Source organism: Rhamphochromis sp. 'chilingali' (genome assembly GCF_963969265.1).
Source record: "Rhamphochromis sp. 'chilingali' genome assembly, chromosome: 15".
NCBI lineage: Eukaryota > Metazoa > Chordata > Actinopteri > Cichliformes > Cichlidae > Rhamphochromis > Rhamphochromis sp. 'chilingali'.
This window is the reverse complement of record NC_137942.1, coordinates 21048583-21066352: the sequence shown is the minus strand read 5'-3', so window position 1 is coordinate 21066352 and position 17770 is coordinate 21048583. Positions and strand designations below refer to the sequence as shown.

Here is a 17770-nt window from a genome sequence, read left to right as displayed (position 1 = left end):
ATCACACTTTCAAGAAAATATCACCGTGCACCTCATCAGATTTGCCAGATTTCATTAAATATAACATTTTTACAACGCACTTATGTAACAAAGTTTTTTTAAAAAAAAGGGGGGGGGGGGGGGGTCATATGAGCTCTGGGACCTGTTGGGGATGTAAATGTCTGACTTATGGTTTTGCAGTAACTCAACCCAAATGAACACCTACGGTGGATTCAGTTCTGAATCAAAGCACCAAATGAGGGACCATGTTTTGGGGGGAAACTGAGCTCCAATGTAAAGGCTGACCTCCTGAAACTTGAATCTCAATGCTAACTGAAGATGCTATGAAGTGTAGTGTATGTTAGATTTTCCTTTAATATGTCACCTGTCAGTGTCATGTTATGTCTGTACCTGGAAGTTGAAGGAAAATATAATGCATATTTTTATTTATTCTTTTATTTTGTTTCTGATACCATTACACTGATGTTGAAGAAATAAGAAAATAGAAAATGAATTAAAAAAGAACGTTTACTTATTTATTTTTATTTCAGGTCATTGGAAATATAAAAAACTAATGTGAGTGAACGCTATAAAATACAGTCAAATAAATAAATACTAATTATTATTATAAGCAGTTCTAATCGTCTTTATAACTTTTTCCAGCAAACCGGGATGTTGAGCGACCCCGCGTGGGCGCGCCGCTCAGAATGAGCCCTGCACGCGCTCCCAGTCAACCGGAGTCGGAAAAATGGTGGCCAGCGTTCGAGTGCAGAAGCTGCTCCGACGATATAAACTAGCGATTGCCGCCGCATTAACTATCCTCCTGATTCAAGGGCTTGTGGTATGGAGTCTGAGAAGTCTGGAAGAAGGCGAGGCAGAGGTGAGGAACCGATCCTCCGGGTGTATTTGGCGTGACAGTTATTCGCTTTGGTTTAATTGTAGAGCTAGCCGTTAGCACTTAGCCCCCTGTGAGTTAAAGCTGATGTTAGCTGTTAGCAGTTGGGGAAGAGCGCTGCTCCCAAACATTTCAGCACAACGGACCAGCCCTGTCCAGCCCTCCTACCTACCTACTTGCCTGCGTGTCTGTCTGTTCCTCAGTCTCTCATTGACCACACTACCTGGTGAGAAAGTATTCGTTACTAGACTGTCACAGCCATGAAACCAGAGGAGTAGTTAAGTGGTAGTTAACTTGTTTAAGGAACAGCGGTGAGCTTGGGTACCACCGCTCATGTTTATTTCTTTTGGAAACCATGGCGTTGTTAAAATGTGATGAAAAACAGACTGAGGGGAATATCTAAGACGAATAGTATGCTATGAAGTAATGTAAGTTTGAGGGAGCATGAGAACAGACTGGTGATTCATTGATCCCAAACACTTCATCAGTGTGAGCAGGACCGCCTTCATGTAGTAGTTCCAGGATGACTTGGATCTCTTTTGTTTTATGTTTCCTACTTATTTATATCAACCTGTGGATTGTGATGTGCTTGTGGCTGTTCTGTGACTTTCAATTAGCTTTGAGTCATACCAAAAAGTTCAGCAGAGAGCTGCCTCTCCTACATACCACTGAAACCGTTTCTTCGACAGTAGCCAAGTCTTGTGTGGGAATTTTTTTCCCTGGGTCTCCCTGGCACACCTGGAGTGCGCTACCTTGAGGCAGTTTCTGTTCCAGTTCTCCCTCTAAGTCAGGTAACCTGAGCTGTTAACATAGATAGGTGAACCATGCGTGTACAGGACTCATTTTTTGAGACACACCAGTGATGATGGAGCCACAGGAATGCACACTGAAAACTGAGGTGGGAACCCTGCCAGCTCACTATTGTGATGTATCAAGCAATGTGGTGGTGTAATTTTTTCCAATGTGGATAGATTGAAGTTCTGTGCCTGGCAAGGTTTAAGGCAGGCAACAGATGTAACAGTGGCCGAGTGGGAGGGGAGGGAAAGATGTTTGGCTGTTCCTTCAGAGAAAGGGAAAAAGATGGGTCATTACTCTGCGGACAGTAGCCTCTGTTTGCCAAGGAAATGATTTGCTGCTGACCACTTCAGTTTAAACCATGAGCTAATCGGTCAGATGGTGATGTTAGACTAAATAAATAAATCATTTCCTTTAAATGCAGCAAGTGAGTCAACTTTTCTTGCTGAAGTGATTTTGAGAGAGGCTCCGGCTTTCATCACCTGTTTCTGTTTGCTGTTTCACCAGTTGTATTCATGCTTAAACATGCCTCAGCAAAGATAAGAGAAATGTGTGCAGGGCTGTGGTTTCTGTGTTTAAATGCAGCTCTTCTGTGTTTCTAAATGAGCAGAAGTGCACACTGCTTTATAGAAGCTCAACTGCACCTCGGGGGTTGCTGTTGAGTGTCTCAGGTGAAAGCATAATGGTCTTAAAGTTAAAAGGTGTGCAGGTGGATGGGAAAAGAGCTGCACTGGTTGTTTGCTTCACTGTTAATCAGATTTATTTATTGACTGTTTTTAATCTTTGGGCCCTGAAGTTGTGGCACTACCACTCAGCACAAATGTCAGCTCTATATGCAGCTATGTTGGCAGACATCTATGCAAATGTCAGCATTTGGTCTCTGCATGTTTGCACTCTCGCAGATGCAGAATCAAATTTCTGACTTGAGCGTGCACATTAATCATCACTTCACCTCTGAACGGTCTCCCCGTGCTCAGCGATCTCTGCCTTATCTTGCATCTGCTCTAATCAGCGTCTGGCAGTGCATGTGTGAACACGGTCACATGCGTTATATTAAATCCCTTGGGCAGAAGAGCGAAAGGATTGCGAGGACAGAAGAAGACATGACGCTTGTCATCCTCGTATCACCCTCTGCACGCCGGGGTTCTCCTGCAGAGCTGAGTGCTCGCTGCTGCTGCAGCTTCACGCTTCAGCAGATGGCAACGCTGATATGGTTTCACTCGACTTTAATTGGAAAGTAAAGAGGCTGACTGGCTTGCCTTTGAATCAATACATTTTTTTTTGACATGATGGTGTTAATTAAAAGCTGTGAACACAAGTGATAAGGAAAATTGAAATGTTAGCCCGTGCTGCGTGCTTGGCTTTCTGCACAAAAAACATGTCAGCTGGCAGCTGAAAACTAAGCTTTCTTATGAATGTTTGCTGGCAATCATGCTTGTTGTTATCATGCCATTAATGTTTTTATTATTATTCTTTTTTTATTTAATTGAATTTTACAGGAATTTGATTTTCAGAACAAAAAGTTTTTGTTGGCATTTTTACATATTTATGCCGTATTAATGCCACATTTTGCAGCTGTGGCGTTTTGCATCAAATACAATTTGGTTTATGAAAAGGTCAGAAATGGCAACAAAAAAGGATAAATCTTTGTTAAGTAAGGCAACATGGGTAGTCACTCTCTAAGGCCTATTCTGAGTTAGTGTCGTGCAGCTGGTCAGACCACAGATTTCCTCCCAGCACTTCCACAGAAGCTGAGGTTGTGTTTAGTTTGGCCTTTGAGTGTTGTGAAATTGACATAAAGATGTAACTAAAGCACCCGCTCTTACACCGATTAAAGGAAGCAAAGCTTTCTTGATGAGTTGACATGTATGGTGTCATAATTTCTCAGAAAGATGGCAAGGTTCCTTAAATGTATATAAGCATCTTCCAGTAGGTTTGCACTGCACTGACTGCTGTGTAAGTTTACTTCACAATCCCTCTTACTGTATTGGATTTGAGACTGCAGTTGGCAGCCAGTAGCTGACTTTGCTTTATTGGTTGGCAGCTGGTGTGTTGGCCATGTATTATCTGGCTCCTCGTCCCACCGCACAGGCCCGGTCCATCTTCTGTTCCCACAATCTCTGGGCTGTCGGGGTGCCAGCGGTGTGAGGCGAATGAGCGGGCCCACGTTTTACCATAACTTCTGACAGAGGCAGAACACTCTCACCCACTCGCTCTTCTTTCTCTTCTCCAAATGAATATTTTGAAGGGACTTTTTATATGAACCAGTAATTTAGTGTGCCAAAACTATGATGTTATTTGGCTAGAAGATTTAAAATGGCTTAAACTGTGTGCGTGTGAGTGTCTTTCCCTCCAAAAAAGTCCTCTGCTTTTATTTTTTGAGGTGTGATTTCTACTCTAGTGAGACTGATTCACTCAAAGCTTTTGCTTTGAAACCGAGCCTTAGATGTAAAACTTAAACTGGGTCCTCTTTCATTTTGATACAACATCAGTTTAGATGATAACACACTATTCTCTATGATGCATTCTTTTGTTTTGTTTTTTGCACTTGAGGAAAGAGACCTTTCTAGCTTTCATTAGTGTTTACATAATTTTCCTGCTGGGGAAAACGGGCAGCTCTGCACCTGCCCCAAAGCTGATCTTTCCCTTTTATGTTGACATTTTCACAAAAGTATAACTATATGACAAACACTGGGTGGACTTAACATTTAGAGATTTTACGGCCAGAGACTGCAGCAGTGGGACACTTCACTGATTTTATTATGTCAAAGCATTTATAAGAAGGTCTTATCTTGACATTTTAAGGAAGCTCTCAAGCCCTGGTTTGATTTTTAAGAGGTTACAGTCAAACACTATCAAAGTTAGTGCTTTACTGATTTTTTTTTTTATTATAATAAACTAAAATGATAGAATATTGTTGTTAATTTGTCACAAAATCCCCCTGAGCTCTTTGAGATAATTTTAGCACTAAAGTGCAAGTAAATTTGCCACATTGTCACTTCTTAATGTGTGTATGAAGGGGCTGTAAACATGTGACCTACTTGCATGTGTGTGCATTTTTCCTGCCTGTGATTTCGGCCAGAGGGAGGAAACTCAGGTCGGTACAGTGAATCACTGGAATCATGTGTGACTGTCCACTTTTTGCAGATTAGCTCCATAAAAAGGCAGAGGCTCAGCTAAAAATAACCCAGATTGGCAGAATGAAAAAAACAAAAGCAAGTAAACACATCCTTCCCTCTGGGGATCTGTCTACTGCTGCCCTAGTCGAGGTCTTTGTTTACCTTATGTGTCATTTCTGTGGATTCATTATGATTCATTATGACTCCAAAGAAATAACGCCTCCTCTCAGTAGTGGTTGTCCAAGATAACCTTATGGAATGACTGGCAACAGAGCAGGATTTAAAATATGTCTCTGCTCTCTCTCTTTCCTCAGAGAAAACTAAGACAGTCTAAGCTGCCTGACCACGACAACCAGGACCCCAAGAAAGACAACGCACAGAATTCATTGTCGGGGAGAAACAAGGGAAGCAATGGTGCCAGTGCACTGAGGAGAGGGAGCAGCCGCCGTGGAGGGAAGCCCAACATCAGGCTGAAGACCCCCCAGGAACGGGGAATGACAGGGGTTGGAGTAGATGGTGTAGTCCCCCACGATCTCTCCAGCAGCCGTAACCTTAGCGAGATCCGCCCAGACGGGGCAGGCAAGTTACCTGCTGCTGCCATACCAGGAGAGCCAGGCAGCGTGGACGGGGCGCACCAAGCCCCCAACAGTGACTTTGTGCCTAAATGTGATATCATAGGAAAGGATGCGCTGTCTGCTCTGCACCGCGCCGCGTCACAGCAGTGCAGACAGGAGCTCGCCAACATCGTGTGCCAGCATCAGGCCGGGCAGCTCATGCCAGAGTCACTCCCTCAGTTCTGCCCTCAGCTTGGTGAGAACCCGCTAAAGTTTGCATGAGTATTTATAATCACATGTAGTCTACAAACTTCAACGTGAAAGGAGATGAATGTAAAAAATGAACAAAATGACACTTTTTGACATTTACTGTAATTTTTACTCACCAGTGCATTTTCAGTCTAGACATTCTTTGTTGCCAAATTTCCTTGACAGTTATAGGATAATTTTGTTTTATAGATTTTGTTATTTTTCAGTCTAACAATGTTGTAGCTGTTACAGTTTTCTTTGGTACATAATTAAAAATGTACTAAATTCAAATACTAAAAACAAAAAGATTTGACCCACTATGATAAACAGCAACAAATAGCTGTTTCATGTCCTTAACTCAGAAGAATCTTTCCATCTTTTGCCCATTGCTATGCTTAGTTTTAGGGTTATACATTATAGATCGTCAAATGTCTCTGATTGTATAGCCACATTTAGGGAACTTGTTTGCAACTGCAGTATAATGCAGGGGTTGCACAGGGCCAAAAGACTCAACCCACCCCTCTGGCTCAGTTGTGCCATTACTGTAAATGCAGCTTGCAGTGTTGCTGAGTTGGACGCTTTGTCAAAAAGGAAAGTAATAGAAAACCCTTTTAGATTTTGAATACTTCAGATATGTAACATGGTAAAATTAAATCTCTTTCAATCCATTAATAGTGCCTGTTAAACAGCTAGCTTAGAGGTGCCCCCAAGCCTACTGAGTCATATTTGTCTGTCCTATTGGGACAGGTGTGTCACACCCAGTTCAGGCTGTTGGTGAGCTGGAAGACAGCCTATCCGAAGTGGAGAACCCCGTCAGAGTGGCTTTCGTTCTGATGGTCCACGGCCGTGCTGTACGGCAGCTCAAACGTCTCATCAAAGCCATTTATCACCGTGACCACTATTACTACATCCATGTGGATAAGGTAATTACAGAGCTTCAACTGCCATGCAGTCTCTTTAGACAGTATTATTTTTGGTGCTTAAATATTATATTAAACAGTATGTGTTTGGTGCACTCACAGATGCTTTTCCCAGTTAGATCTTATTTGCATTATGAAGGTTAAAGTTATCCCACGGGTCTCACAGTGTAGTAAAGGGGATTAGCCTGGATAGAGCAAAGTGTGGTTATTCTTAGGGGCTGGATTTAGTGGAGGAAAGGTCTGCTGTCATGTGCAGCCGGAAGGCAAAAGACAAATGCACGGCTGGTACTGAGGCAGGGACCTCAGGTGCGTTCAGCAGAGACAGCAGAGAAACAGGTGCCTGTTCTCAGTGCACCTGTGTTGCCGGAAAGGTTGTGGAGACGTAGGGAGTTGCTCTGTTCTGCTGCCAAGGGACGGCAGAGCAGCTCACCGGAGGCAATGATGGATAAGACGTCAGTAGGACAATCACACCACAGACAGTCTTAGATACTTTGCTTGCCTAACCTCATCCATCTCAGAGGCAAAAGCCTGTTTGAGAGATGAGGCTGTAAAACAGGTCAGGTTTGTCCTAGAAAATGTCTGCCAACTGCTCTGCTCTCTCTTATCCTGTCCTCTTCTTCTCCTGTTTAAAGGCGAGTACTGAGTTCAGGCTACTCTTTGACCATTCGTTCTCCTATTTTCTAATTTCTGCAAAAAAACTGTATACCCTTTTCATACAATCTTTATGTCCTCTTTTAAATATACAAGACAGAATCGATACCCTTTGTTCATGCTTTGCTAAACACAATTGGACTTTGTGTCCCCAAACAGTCACTTTCGAAGTGTCTGTGTCTCCCTAAACTGCCCATTTATTGCTTCACAACGTTTATTAGCTCTCCTTATTTGTGAACAGGCCCCTTGTTAATTAGGTTATAATTAATCAGTTTAAGTTCCAAGTAGAAATAATAAAAAGAATTGTTGAACCTTCAGTTGTTGGTTTCTTGCATATTTTAGACACTTGCAGTGGTCACATGTTCACTCACTCAATTTTTAATACCGCTGCATAAAGCTTGGCAGCTCAGCAGCCTCTATTTCTTCCTTTAATCCCCGCACTGTGGTTTGTTCCAGACTATCTTTTAAGCTCAGTTCATTTATTTTTGTCTCACCTGCAGTCACCTAAAGGAGGAACAGCCAGCAACAGAAACTAATTTTGATTCTTCCTCTATCGTCATTATGACCCACAGCACAGAGCACCATGTGGCTGTTGTTCTTCTCAGATCAAATTCTCTTTCAACAGGAGCCAGTTTTGTGTGATGGTCTTGGCACAGTGGCAGCTGCAGCTCTGTGAGAACAAAGCTAAAAGTAGATTATGCTTTTGTTTCAGAAGCAGCCTCTCCTCATTTAACTCTTTAACTGACTTTTGGTTTTAAAACTCTGACAGCGGTCTGGCTACATGCATCGGGAGGTCCTGCAGATAGCCCAGCAGTACCCAAATGTGAGAGCCACGCCATGGCGCATGGTCACCATCTGGGGAGGAGCCAGCCTTCTCAAAGCCTACCTACGCAGCATGCAGGATCTGCTCTCCATGCTGGACTGGAAGTGGGATTTTTTCATCAATCTTAGTGCCACAGACTTTCCAACTAGGTTGGTCACACACACATATATACATAGAAATAAACTCAACAGCTAATCTTTGTTGCACTTTACCTAAGGTGTACATTCACTCCCACATTTGAGCCTAAATCCATGCAGTGCAAGATTAAAAAAAATGCTTTGAGTTTAGATGGGTTACTGAAGAGGGGACATAGATATGTGAGGCAGGAGTTGCTCAGTGAATCTCAGGCCAAGTGAAAAAAAGAGGATTAGACAGATTGTCAATGAACATCTGCCACAGAGGGTCATGGGAGATCAGGATGGTCATAAACTGTATAAATTCAAGCTTTTACCTGAAGCCCTAGTAATGCCCAAAGCTGTCTTTGACTCTCTCTCGCCCTCTTGCTATCAGTTCAGTGTCCTGCCATCAAAAGCAGTGCTGAGACGTGTGGGTGTGTAGTGAAACATTGCAGCATGGTGTTGCTTCTGCTCCTGTCAAAATCATTGAACCGCCATGTTAAAACAAAAGAAACTTAACAGCTGGTTACACCACTTATCTTTCATAATCCCAAACAGAAAAGGGTGTCTTGAGCCATTTTCACTCTGTCACAGTGAAGTTTATTTTAGAGCTAAAAATAAAAAAAAGCATTTTAGTGTGCACTACCTCTTTAACCTACTTTGTGTTTGTTGTATTCCCTCAAAGTTTGTATCTTGAGCCATTTTTCATTATTTTTGAATGCCTCTTTCCCTTTTGCAAAACTGCACCTACAATTACGGCGCTTTTTACAGCAACATTACAAAGAAACTTAACAGTTGGCAGATAAGAGAATCTAGTGGCAGCTTCAAATGAATTATTTTGGGCATGAATCAGTTTTGGCTGGCTTGTTTCTGGGGCAGCTTTGAACCCCTAACAAAGCAGCTGTTAGTCCACCTGAACCATCTCAAGGGGAAAAGGCTTGCTTGGACACAGCACAGAAAGACAATGTTTTCTGTGTGGTGTCCAGAGTAGTTTATTTCAGCTAGCACAATACTCATAACACAGTCCAAAGAACCCTGTAGATGGCCCTTTTTTTGGTCTCCTGCTTCAACATAACCTTTCCTCCTTTCAATTCTCACCATAATGCCCTCCTGCAGGACCAATGATGAACTGGTGGCTTTCCTGTCGCTGCACAGAGATAAGAACTTTCTCAAGTCCCATGGGAGAGAGAATGCCCGGTGAGTTTGCTACATAAAGGCAGCACAGTCTGCAAATACTGACATCGGGATGGCATTTTGACTTATAATAAATTACATTTGACACACCTTTTAATACTACAGAAAAACTGTAACTGAACAATGTTAATGAATGAAATCACAAAAAGTTGCTCTATAAATTCTCAGCAAATAGAAGTGTATTTAAATATTGCTGCAGATACAGATGAGCTGGGGAGCAGAGAGCTCTGTCAGATCCATTATTTAATGCAGTGTTACAGTTCTTTATCATTTACTGCGATGAATGGTGCAAATACCTTCACCCGTGTCTCTTCCACCCATCATTTTCAGCTGTGTCCTGTGTTCCAGGTTTATTAAGAAGCAGGGCCTTGACCGTCTCTTCCACGAGTGTGACAACCACATGTGGCGTCTAGGCGAGCGCAACATCCCCGAAGGCCTGGAGGTCTCAGGCGGCTCCGATTGGTTTGCACTCACCCGCCGTTTTGTGGAGTACGTCATCAACTCCCAGGACGAGCTTGTGTCGGGGCTGAAGCAGTTCTATTCCTACGCTCTGCTTCCTGCTGAGGTAAGCGAGCTGTAGGCAGTCTGTTTATCTCCCGTTGTTGAGACAGTTTCATATAGAAGCCTGTCTCAGGCTCGTCGTCCCCTGCCAAGTCAGAAGAGCCTAGCAGCAGAGATAATGTAATACTTTAAGCTTTCTGGCACAGCGTGCAGCAGAAGTGCAAGATGAGGAGGCTTCGCTATATTTTATCTGTGTAGTTTGGTCTCAGAAGAGTTGTCTGTTCACCGCTATAGAGCTGTGACCTTTTTGTAATTTAGAGTGTGGTTAGAAACAGTTCATAGGTATATTTGATGGTTTACACAAGCTTAATTTGGACACAACACTTGGCCACACTGTTTTCTCACACAGTGAAGAAATAACGTACCTACTCCTATCCTTTCTTCCCAGTCTTTCTTCCACACAGTGCTCGGGAACAGTCTCATGTGTGACACCCTGGTGGACAATAACCTGCGCGTCACCAACTGGAACCGTAAGCTGGGCTGTAAATGTCAGTACAAGCACATTGTTGACTGGTGTGGCTGCTCTCCCAATGATTTTAAACCACAAGACCTCGTTCGAATCCAGGTGAGTTCAACAGAGGATGCCACTTTAAAACAAAAAACAGGGCTGGGTGATATAGACAGAAGCCATATACACTCAGTGGCCACTTTGTTAGGTACACTTTGCTAGCACTAGGTTATATTTAAAAACATTTTAAATATTTCTTTCCTCAATCAATTAGTTTGTATTATTATCTGGCTCCTGGAGTTCTTTGGGGTTAGTTCTGACTGCAAGCAAGGAAAGGCACACAAAGTAGACTAATGAGCCCTGTTTCTGTAAGATGGGAAATCACTGTTTTTGTCAACAGAGTCCGGTGGTTTTGAATAAGCACAAGGGCAGAACTGCAGATACTTTCCAGAAGAAGGGCTTTATTTAATGCTAAATCAAACTGACTTTAACTAAATTCTAATTCTTTGTCAAATATGTTTTTGCTATTTTCTCTTCCTCATCCACAGCAACTGACCCGTCCAACATTCTTTGCCCGCAAGTTTGAGTCCTCGGTGAACCAGGAGGCCATAGACATCCTGGACACTCACCTGTATGGCCAGTATGCTCCAGGAACTGTTGCTATCAAGGCATATTGGGAGAGCCTGTTTGAGCAGCTGGATGGCGTGGGCTCTCTCAGTGACGTGGCTCTCACGGCGTACTTGTCATTCTTTCGCCTGGGCCTGAAGAGTTTGGTGACTGCTCAGAGCAACGTGAAGGCCTGCAGGTGGAGAGTCTGTTCTGCTTTGCTTTGTTATTGTCACTAACACAGCACATAAGCTATTTTCTTTGTCATGTTTAATTTATCTATTTTTTTTCTCCCAGGTTTGAACCAGTAGGCGTCCCTCTATCTGTGCATGTATACTTTTATGATGACCGTTTCCAAGGGTACCTGGTTCGCCAAGAAGTCCAGGCAGTGGAGTCAAAGGCCAGGGAGACTTTGGAGATGTGGGCAGTGCCTCAGGCTACACTCGTCCTTGAGAAGAACCTTAAAGAATTTGAAAGGCTCAAGAATCTGGAAGTAAGCACTCTTTAGGGTTTTTTTGTACAAACTTTCAAGATCAAGACGACTGCAACATGAGGAAGATTTTCTAGCTGATATCTAAAAATTAGGGTGGCTGTATCAGGCGTGATCTGACAAAAGCTAAACTGAAGTTTAATTAGTTTAACAAAAAGTATGTTAATACTGGAAGAAATGAATATTCACTCACCTTCTTCAGACAGAAAGGAGTGGGTCTCTTTTGTAGTGTTGTCAGTGTTGTTGTATTATGTGTTACATCCCTCTGCAGCCCCTAATCATCTCAATGTTTTCAGCTGGTGCTAATTGGCCACACCTAGTCAGGTGTGGATAAAAGCATACCTTAGGCAAGCTTCCTGGGGGAGCTCACTTGCCTTTGCCTTGGTGGCACCAGCTGTTTTAGCCAACCTGCTGTGCATTTTAGGATTTAAAACCTCTTCTCACTAACACTCTGGTATTCATCTCCTTTTTTATGTTGCGGCTTTGAGCCGGGTCGTAACATAAGGCTTTAATCCACAAGGTTCAGTAAAGCAAGCATACTAGTGACCACCCACAAAACGGAGAGCTAATGCCACACAACGATCACATCAAGGGTTGCTCAGCACCCCTCAGTGTTATTGCCATCACCTGGCCAACAACACTCACAAGTGATCCAACAAAAGTAGCCATATTTACCACAACACTAAAGGTCACAGCACAAAGCACTCACCTCACAAGGATCTCATTAGCATCCATCAACACTGACATATGCACACACAGTATACATTATGCCAACTTAAAAACGGCCTACCTGCCTCAGGCACAAGACCATAATTATTGAATGGTCTCAAACCTCCTGCCAAGTTTGCTGCCACTGATTTACTATGCACAACTCCCAACCTAAGATGCTAAAAACAATAAAAGTTTACCTGTCTAGTCTTCAGTGGTGTACCGGACTCGAGGCAACTTTAAACGCCAACTCGAGAGCAGGCAGCAGACCAGAGATATAGTCTCCTACCAAACTCTGTACCCCCACCCAGGATAACCACCAAACACAATAAACTAAAACAACAAACAAGTGCTTCGATGGAAGGGCAGCACAGCCACCCAGCTGAAACACACTTACTAAAGGGACGTAGCTCAATCACAGTGAACACCTTCACTCACCCACTTAAAAGCAATACAAAAAACTGATATTCAGTCTCCACAAAAATGTCCGAAGATCCCGGATGAGCCCCCACTTATGTTACAACCTGGCTCAAAGCCGCAACATAAAAAAGGAGATGAATACCAGAGTGTTAGTGAGAAGAGGTTTTAAATCCTAAAATGCACAGCAGGTTGGCTAAAATGGCTAGTGCCGCAAAGGCAAGTGAGCTCCCCCAGGAAGCTTGCCTAAGGTATGCTTTTATCCACACCTGACTAGGTGTGGCCAATTAGCACCATTGAGATGATTAGGGGCTGCAGAGGGACGTAACATATGTCACATAAATTTTTAAAAATATTTTTTAAAAATGACTTTTTTTGTTATCCTAAGATTGGCACAGAGTGGGATCCCAAAGAGAGGATCTTCCGTAACTTCGGTGGGGTGATCGGCCCTTTGGATGAACCTCTGGCAGTCCAGAAGTGGGCACGTGGTCCGAATCTCACCGCCACTATTGTGTGGGTCGACCCGGCTTTGGTGGTGGCGGCATCTTATGACATTACAGTGGATTTGGATGCAGAGTACACACACTACAAACCGCCACTGCAGCACCCCCTGCGGCCGGGCACCTGGACGGTACGGGTGTTAAAACAATGGGAGCGTGTGGCAGAAGTTCACTTTCTTGTCATGCCGTTAACTTTTAATAACAAGGAGCCGCTACGCAAAGGTGAGACATGTATTTATAGCTCTTTATTTTCATTTTTAATTTGAAAAGATAAGGCTGATGTTTTTCTTTATTTCACTTTCTGTGACAGAATCACATGATGAAACACCAAATCAGTCAAGCACTACATTTTCCCTAAATACTTGTTCAGTCCTGTCTGTCGCGATCACAGGGCGTCTCTGTGCCCTTTAAAAGTCTTGAACTTCAAATGTTTTCAGTCATGTCATTCCAACATTTTGTGACACACCATTTCAGGCTTTCACACATTTGGTTCACACAGAAGTTAAAGCCATACTGTTGTTCAGTCTGCTGTAATTGGTAAATGTAAGTGGATGGGTATCAGGTGAATGCATTTATTTTTGCTTCTTTATAGTTTGTCTGACCCTTTCAGGTCAATTTTTGTGAATGCAAATGGTTAACAGTAACAGCAAGTTTTTGTTTATGTCCGCAAACATCTTAAGAATCCCTGAGGCCCAATTGGAAGACGATGCAGCTGAAGATGGTAGAGAAGAAGGAGGCCTTGCTAGTTTTACAGTACCACTTTTAAATAGCTGTCCCAATCAGTACTCTATGGAAAAGAGAGCATGCAGGTTTAATGACAGAAGCTTTTCTAATACTGATTGCTATTGGTGAATAAAGCCAGTCACCAAAAAAGCATGCTGTGCTGAAAGTATTTTTCAGGACATTATATTTTTGTTTTGTTTTCACATTATTAAAACCAATTTCCTAATATTCAAATATGTGTTTTTAGGTAAACGATGTCAGCACTCATAACGCTATTTATTGGGTGTTTTCCTGCCCCTTTATTTATTTAATTTATTTTTTAAAACTCATTTATCATACCAGTCCATGCTGATATATCGGCAAGAAACTAATGTTGGCTATTAAATTCTCTACTTTCCACTATTTTAAACCAATATTATTACATCAACTTAAAAAATATGATTTTCACCTTTGATTTCTGTTTCCAGCATGCTTTATTTGGAAAACAAATGGCAATATAAAGGTTTTAAGAAGTAGACGCACCCCTTAAAGTGCCCAAAACTACTCTCTCTCTCTCACACGCACACACACAGAAGTTTGGTGTTGCCTACAAGCTTCATCAGCTACAGTAAATAAACTACAATGCTGGTGTGTTCTGTAATCAATGACCATGCCTACCTGGGCAAACATGGCATCGGCTATGTCAGACTGCACAGTTGATGGTGTTCATTGTTAGTCTTAATCTTTGCTTTGGATTTATTGGGAATAAAAACATGCAGAATGTCCCCGGGCGTACATTAGTGCTTGATCATTCAAATCTGAAAACTTTGGTGGATTTTTCAGACACTCATGTCATCTTCTTCTGATTTTTTTTCTCTCCTTCTGTTCTAGAAGAGGACAGCTGGCTTCATGCAGGACCTCCAGGGAACTTGTACCTGGAGCAGAGCTTCCAGCAGCTGAGCTCAGTGCTTAAACTGCCTCCCCAAGAACCTGCCATGCAGGTGGCCCAGCGTAATGCCCAGTTGGTGGGCCAGGCCCTTGATGCATGGGTGGACACTTCTGTTGAGTCCTTCTGGGTTATCGGCGACTTGTGTGCAACACAGACTTCCTCATGCCCAGCTTTGGGGTCTTGTTCCAAGACTGCCTGGAGCCCATTGTCCCCAGACCCTAAATCTGATATGGGCCCAGTGAAAAGCGATGGGCGGATCAGGTAGCCCTCAGAGAAGAGAGACTGCAGACGTGCGGAGAAAACCGGAGACTGCTAGGAGACCTGTGTGAACCAGGACGTCTCCGAGGTCGGCTAAGAGCTCAAGGGCACATAAGCAACGATAAGGAATCTTCCTCCACCGAGGAGCCGCGTCTTTCTCAGCGCCACAGTGATACAGGCTTGAAAGACAAGAGCATGACTGCTGGAAATTTGCACATAGGAAACTGCAAGCGCCTAGTCTTGTAGCACCGCTTACTGAATGGGTACACGGATGCCGGGTGTAACGTGTTATTTAAGCTGTCGCACAGGTTTGCGGTCATGATCCGTCTGTGCCGGAGTTTCTTTAAGAAGTGTTCAGGTGCACAGTTTTCCTGCACTTCGGTAGAATCAACAGGCTCAGTGCCGTGCTCAGTCTTCTTTTCGAGGGAGAATCAAACCTGTGAATCATGTTATTGTGCTTATTTTGAAGCATTATTATGTAAGCATTAAGGAACAGATAGATGAAGTGCACTTTACTGTAAGACTTTGGTTTTACACAGAGGTCACTAGGTTACAATGTGAAGATTAGAAGGTAACGGTTAAGGTCATTTCTTTCTTTCTTTTTTACAATAGGAACAAACTGCCACTCCCTGTTGCACAGACGCATAACATTTTTGGACTGTAACACAGAGAAGGAAGAGTAGTAAAGAGAGTGGGGTTCTTGTGTATCCTTAGGAGTCTTGTGCTTTTTCTTTTTAATATATTATTTGTGTCATTTTTTCACATTTTGTTTGTTAATTCGCAGAACTAGCTGCTAAATTGAGTTAAATTTTCTGTTGTTGCAAAAAAAGGCTCTGAGCTAAACGTCTGGTCTAAGGAAGTGCCTGGACTGCTGGTGCAGATAGCGAGGATGCATTCACAGTTTCCCTGAGATCATCTTTGTAATACGTCTTTAACTGAAAAGGAAGGATGTGCAGTGTGCATGAAAGCTCCAGAACAACAGACTGTGGACCTTAAGTCAGGACTTTTACTTCCGCTGTTTGACCTGTTTCTTATCCACTCTGCTAAAGCGACTCTACTGAGCTGAAGGAAATGTGGGTAAAAATAACGTTTATTCAGATTACTCTCGGCCCACTGGGAGAATTGAAACCACTCTGTTTATATGTTAGCTCAGCATGTAGGCTGGAAATAGGAAGAAGCGGGCAAAAGCCAAGACACTCTACGTCTGAAACGCAGCTGTTTGTTTGTTTTTGTTTGTTTTTTAAACAACAATGTCAGTGGAAGAGAATTCATTCTGTTTTACCTGTCGGGACCTGTAAGGCCCTCGTGTCTGTACCCTGGCTACTCCGTGTCATGTGTCAACCAAGGTATAGGACGTATAACCCCACCATAACACTAACGACTGTCACGTGTTGTCAGTCTTCTCTCTGCAGAGTAAGCAAGCTTACACAGTTCTCCAAAATGTCAAAGTTCTCTTAAATGCAAGATTTTTAGATCACACACCTGCCGTGTATCTGTTTGTATGCAGTATTGTCACGACACGTTCACATTTAATTTGTTACGGTGAATTTAATTTCAACTTTTTGAATTTTGTATGTTTTCTTTGTTTGTTTTGTTTTTCTTTTTGAGTCCACCGACCCAGAGTGGTCACGAGTGTATCGTCCATTTGTTTCAGTGTGATCGAGACTCTAAGATGCCTTTATGTCACAAAGCTGAATTGTTTACTACGGGATGAAAGCTTCCACAGATGTGCAATCAATGCCTTTTCAGATGATAGTGAAACCCATGTCTGTGATTTGGTTTGTTTGATTTCTTTTTTACTCCAACGTTACGTGTTTGTTAAGTAACAGTTGGCCACCGTGTGAGTTTTAAGTGACCTTGTTTACCTCGATCAGTACAGTTGCTTCAGTGAAGCCCCAGTTTTATTGGGATAAGGGAGCAGATGAATGGGTGTGACAGATGTTATTTTTCTATCCTGTTTGGGAGGAATTATGTTTGTTGTCTGTTTATCTCTCAGCACTCTAAACTATTAGAGCTGCTCTCCAATCGTGTTACATTTGTCCAGCTGTTCAGCATCATTTGATACAGACCTTTATTGTTTTTGGTGGGTGGGAAGTTGAGGTCTCCCTCCGTGCCGCTGTGATATGCAGCAGCCCGGCTGGTGAGTCATCCAGAGCTCTTATCTGGAAAAAGCTCATAGGACAGATCTGACTGACTCAATAAAACGAAAAAAAAAAAAAATTAAGATGTTTCCTTATTTTCATTCTTAACATGCCTTTGAATCAGGTGGAAATAGAGAGGAAATGCTTCTTATTTGAAAGTCTTAAATGAACCTTTCCGCTACATTTCGAGGGGTTTTCCCTCTTACAAGAACACGATGGGAGATATTTATGAGGCTCTCTCTCCGGGGCGCTGAACACTTCCTTTTCCCTTCCTTGTTAAAAAGCTCAACATGACTTGCATCATGAATACTGTATAAGCTACACTTCCGTTATCATCTCTGACCAAAACTCCTTCTTTTAAATATTTAGTTTCAACATAATTATACATCGTAGCATGGTGATATAAACCATCCAGGGGTGAAGGAGACATGCAGAGAAGGTGGGGTGGAGGAATTAAGACAGGGCGATAAAAAGGATGGAGAGGAAGCATAAACGTTTAGTTCACCTCTAGGACTTCACCTGCTTTTTGGTTAGGAGCTGATAATTACTATTTAATAGAAAGTGGATGGACGACAGCTGGGATACGCACAGGATGAATGAGCGGGGGAAGATGGTTTCCTCGGACAGCGCGTACATGTCATCCACAGAGGATGGACAGACGCCCACGGCCATCACCTACCCTTATAATGAAGAAC

The 17770-nt window shown here is 42.8% G+C and overlaps 1 protein-coding gene across 2 annotated transcripts; it reads left to right on the top strand.

Moving 5' to 3' along the window:
- Positions 1 to 698: 698 nt before the first annotated feature.
- xylt2 (xylosyltransferase II) lies at positions 699 to 17152 on the top strand. Of its 2 annotated transcripts, none has more exons than XM_080905374.1 (11): positions 699 to 859; positions 5103 to 5598; positions 6339 to 6514; positions 7932 to 8134; positions 9218 to 9298; positions 9644 to 9860; positions 10245 to 10421; positions 10853 to 11109; positions 11208 to 11403; positions 12914 to 13247; positions 14619 to 17151. In XM_080905374.1, the coding sequence occupies exons 1-11, from the start codon at positions 728 to 730 to the stop codon at positions 14939 to 14941; spliced, it is 2592 nt and encodes an 863-aa protein (XP_080761500.1). In that variant the 5' UTR covers positions 699 to 727; the 3' UTR covers positions 14942 to 17151. The 2 variants fall into 2 exon arrangements, with proteins under 2 accessions (XP_080761500.1, XP_080761499.1); XM_080905373.1 differs by having other exon boundaries at positions 701 to 859; positions 14622 to 17152.
- Positions 17153 to 17770: the final 618 nt, after the last annotated feature.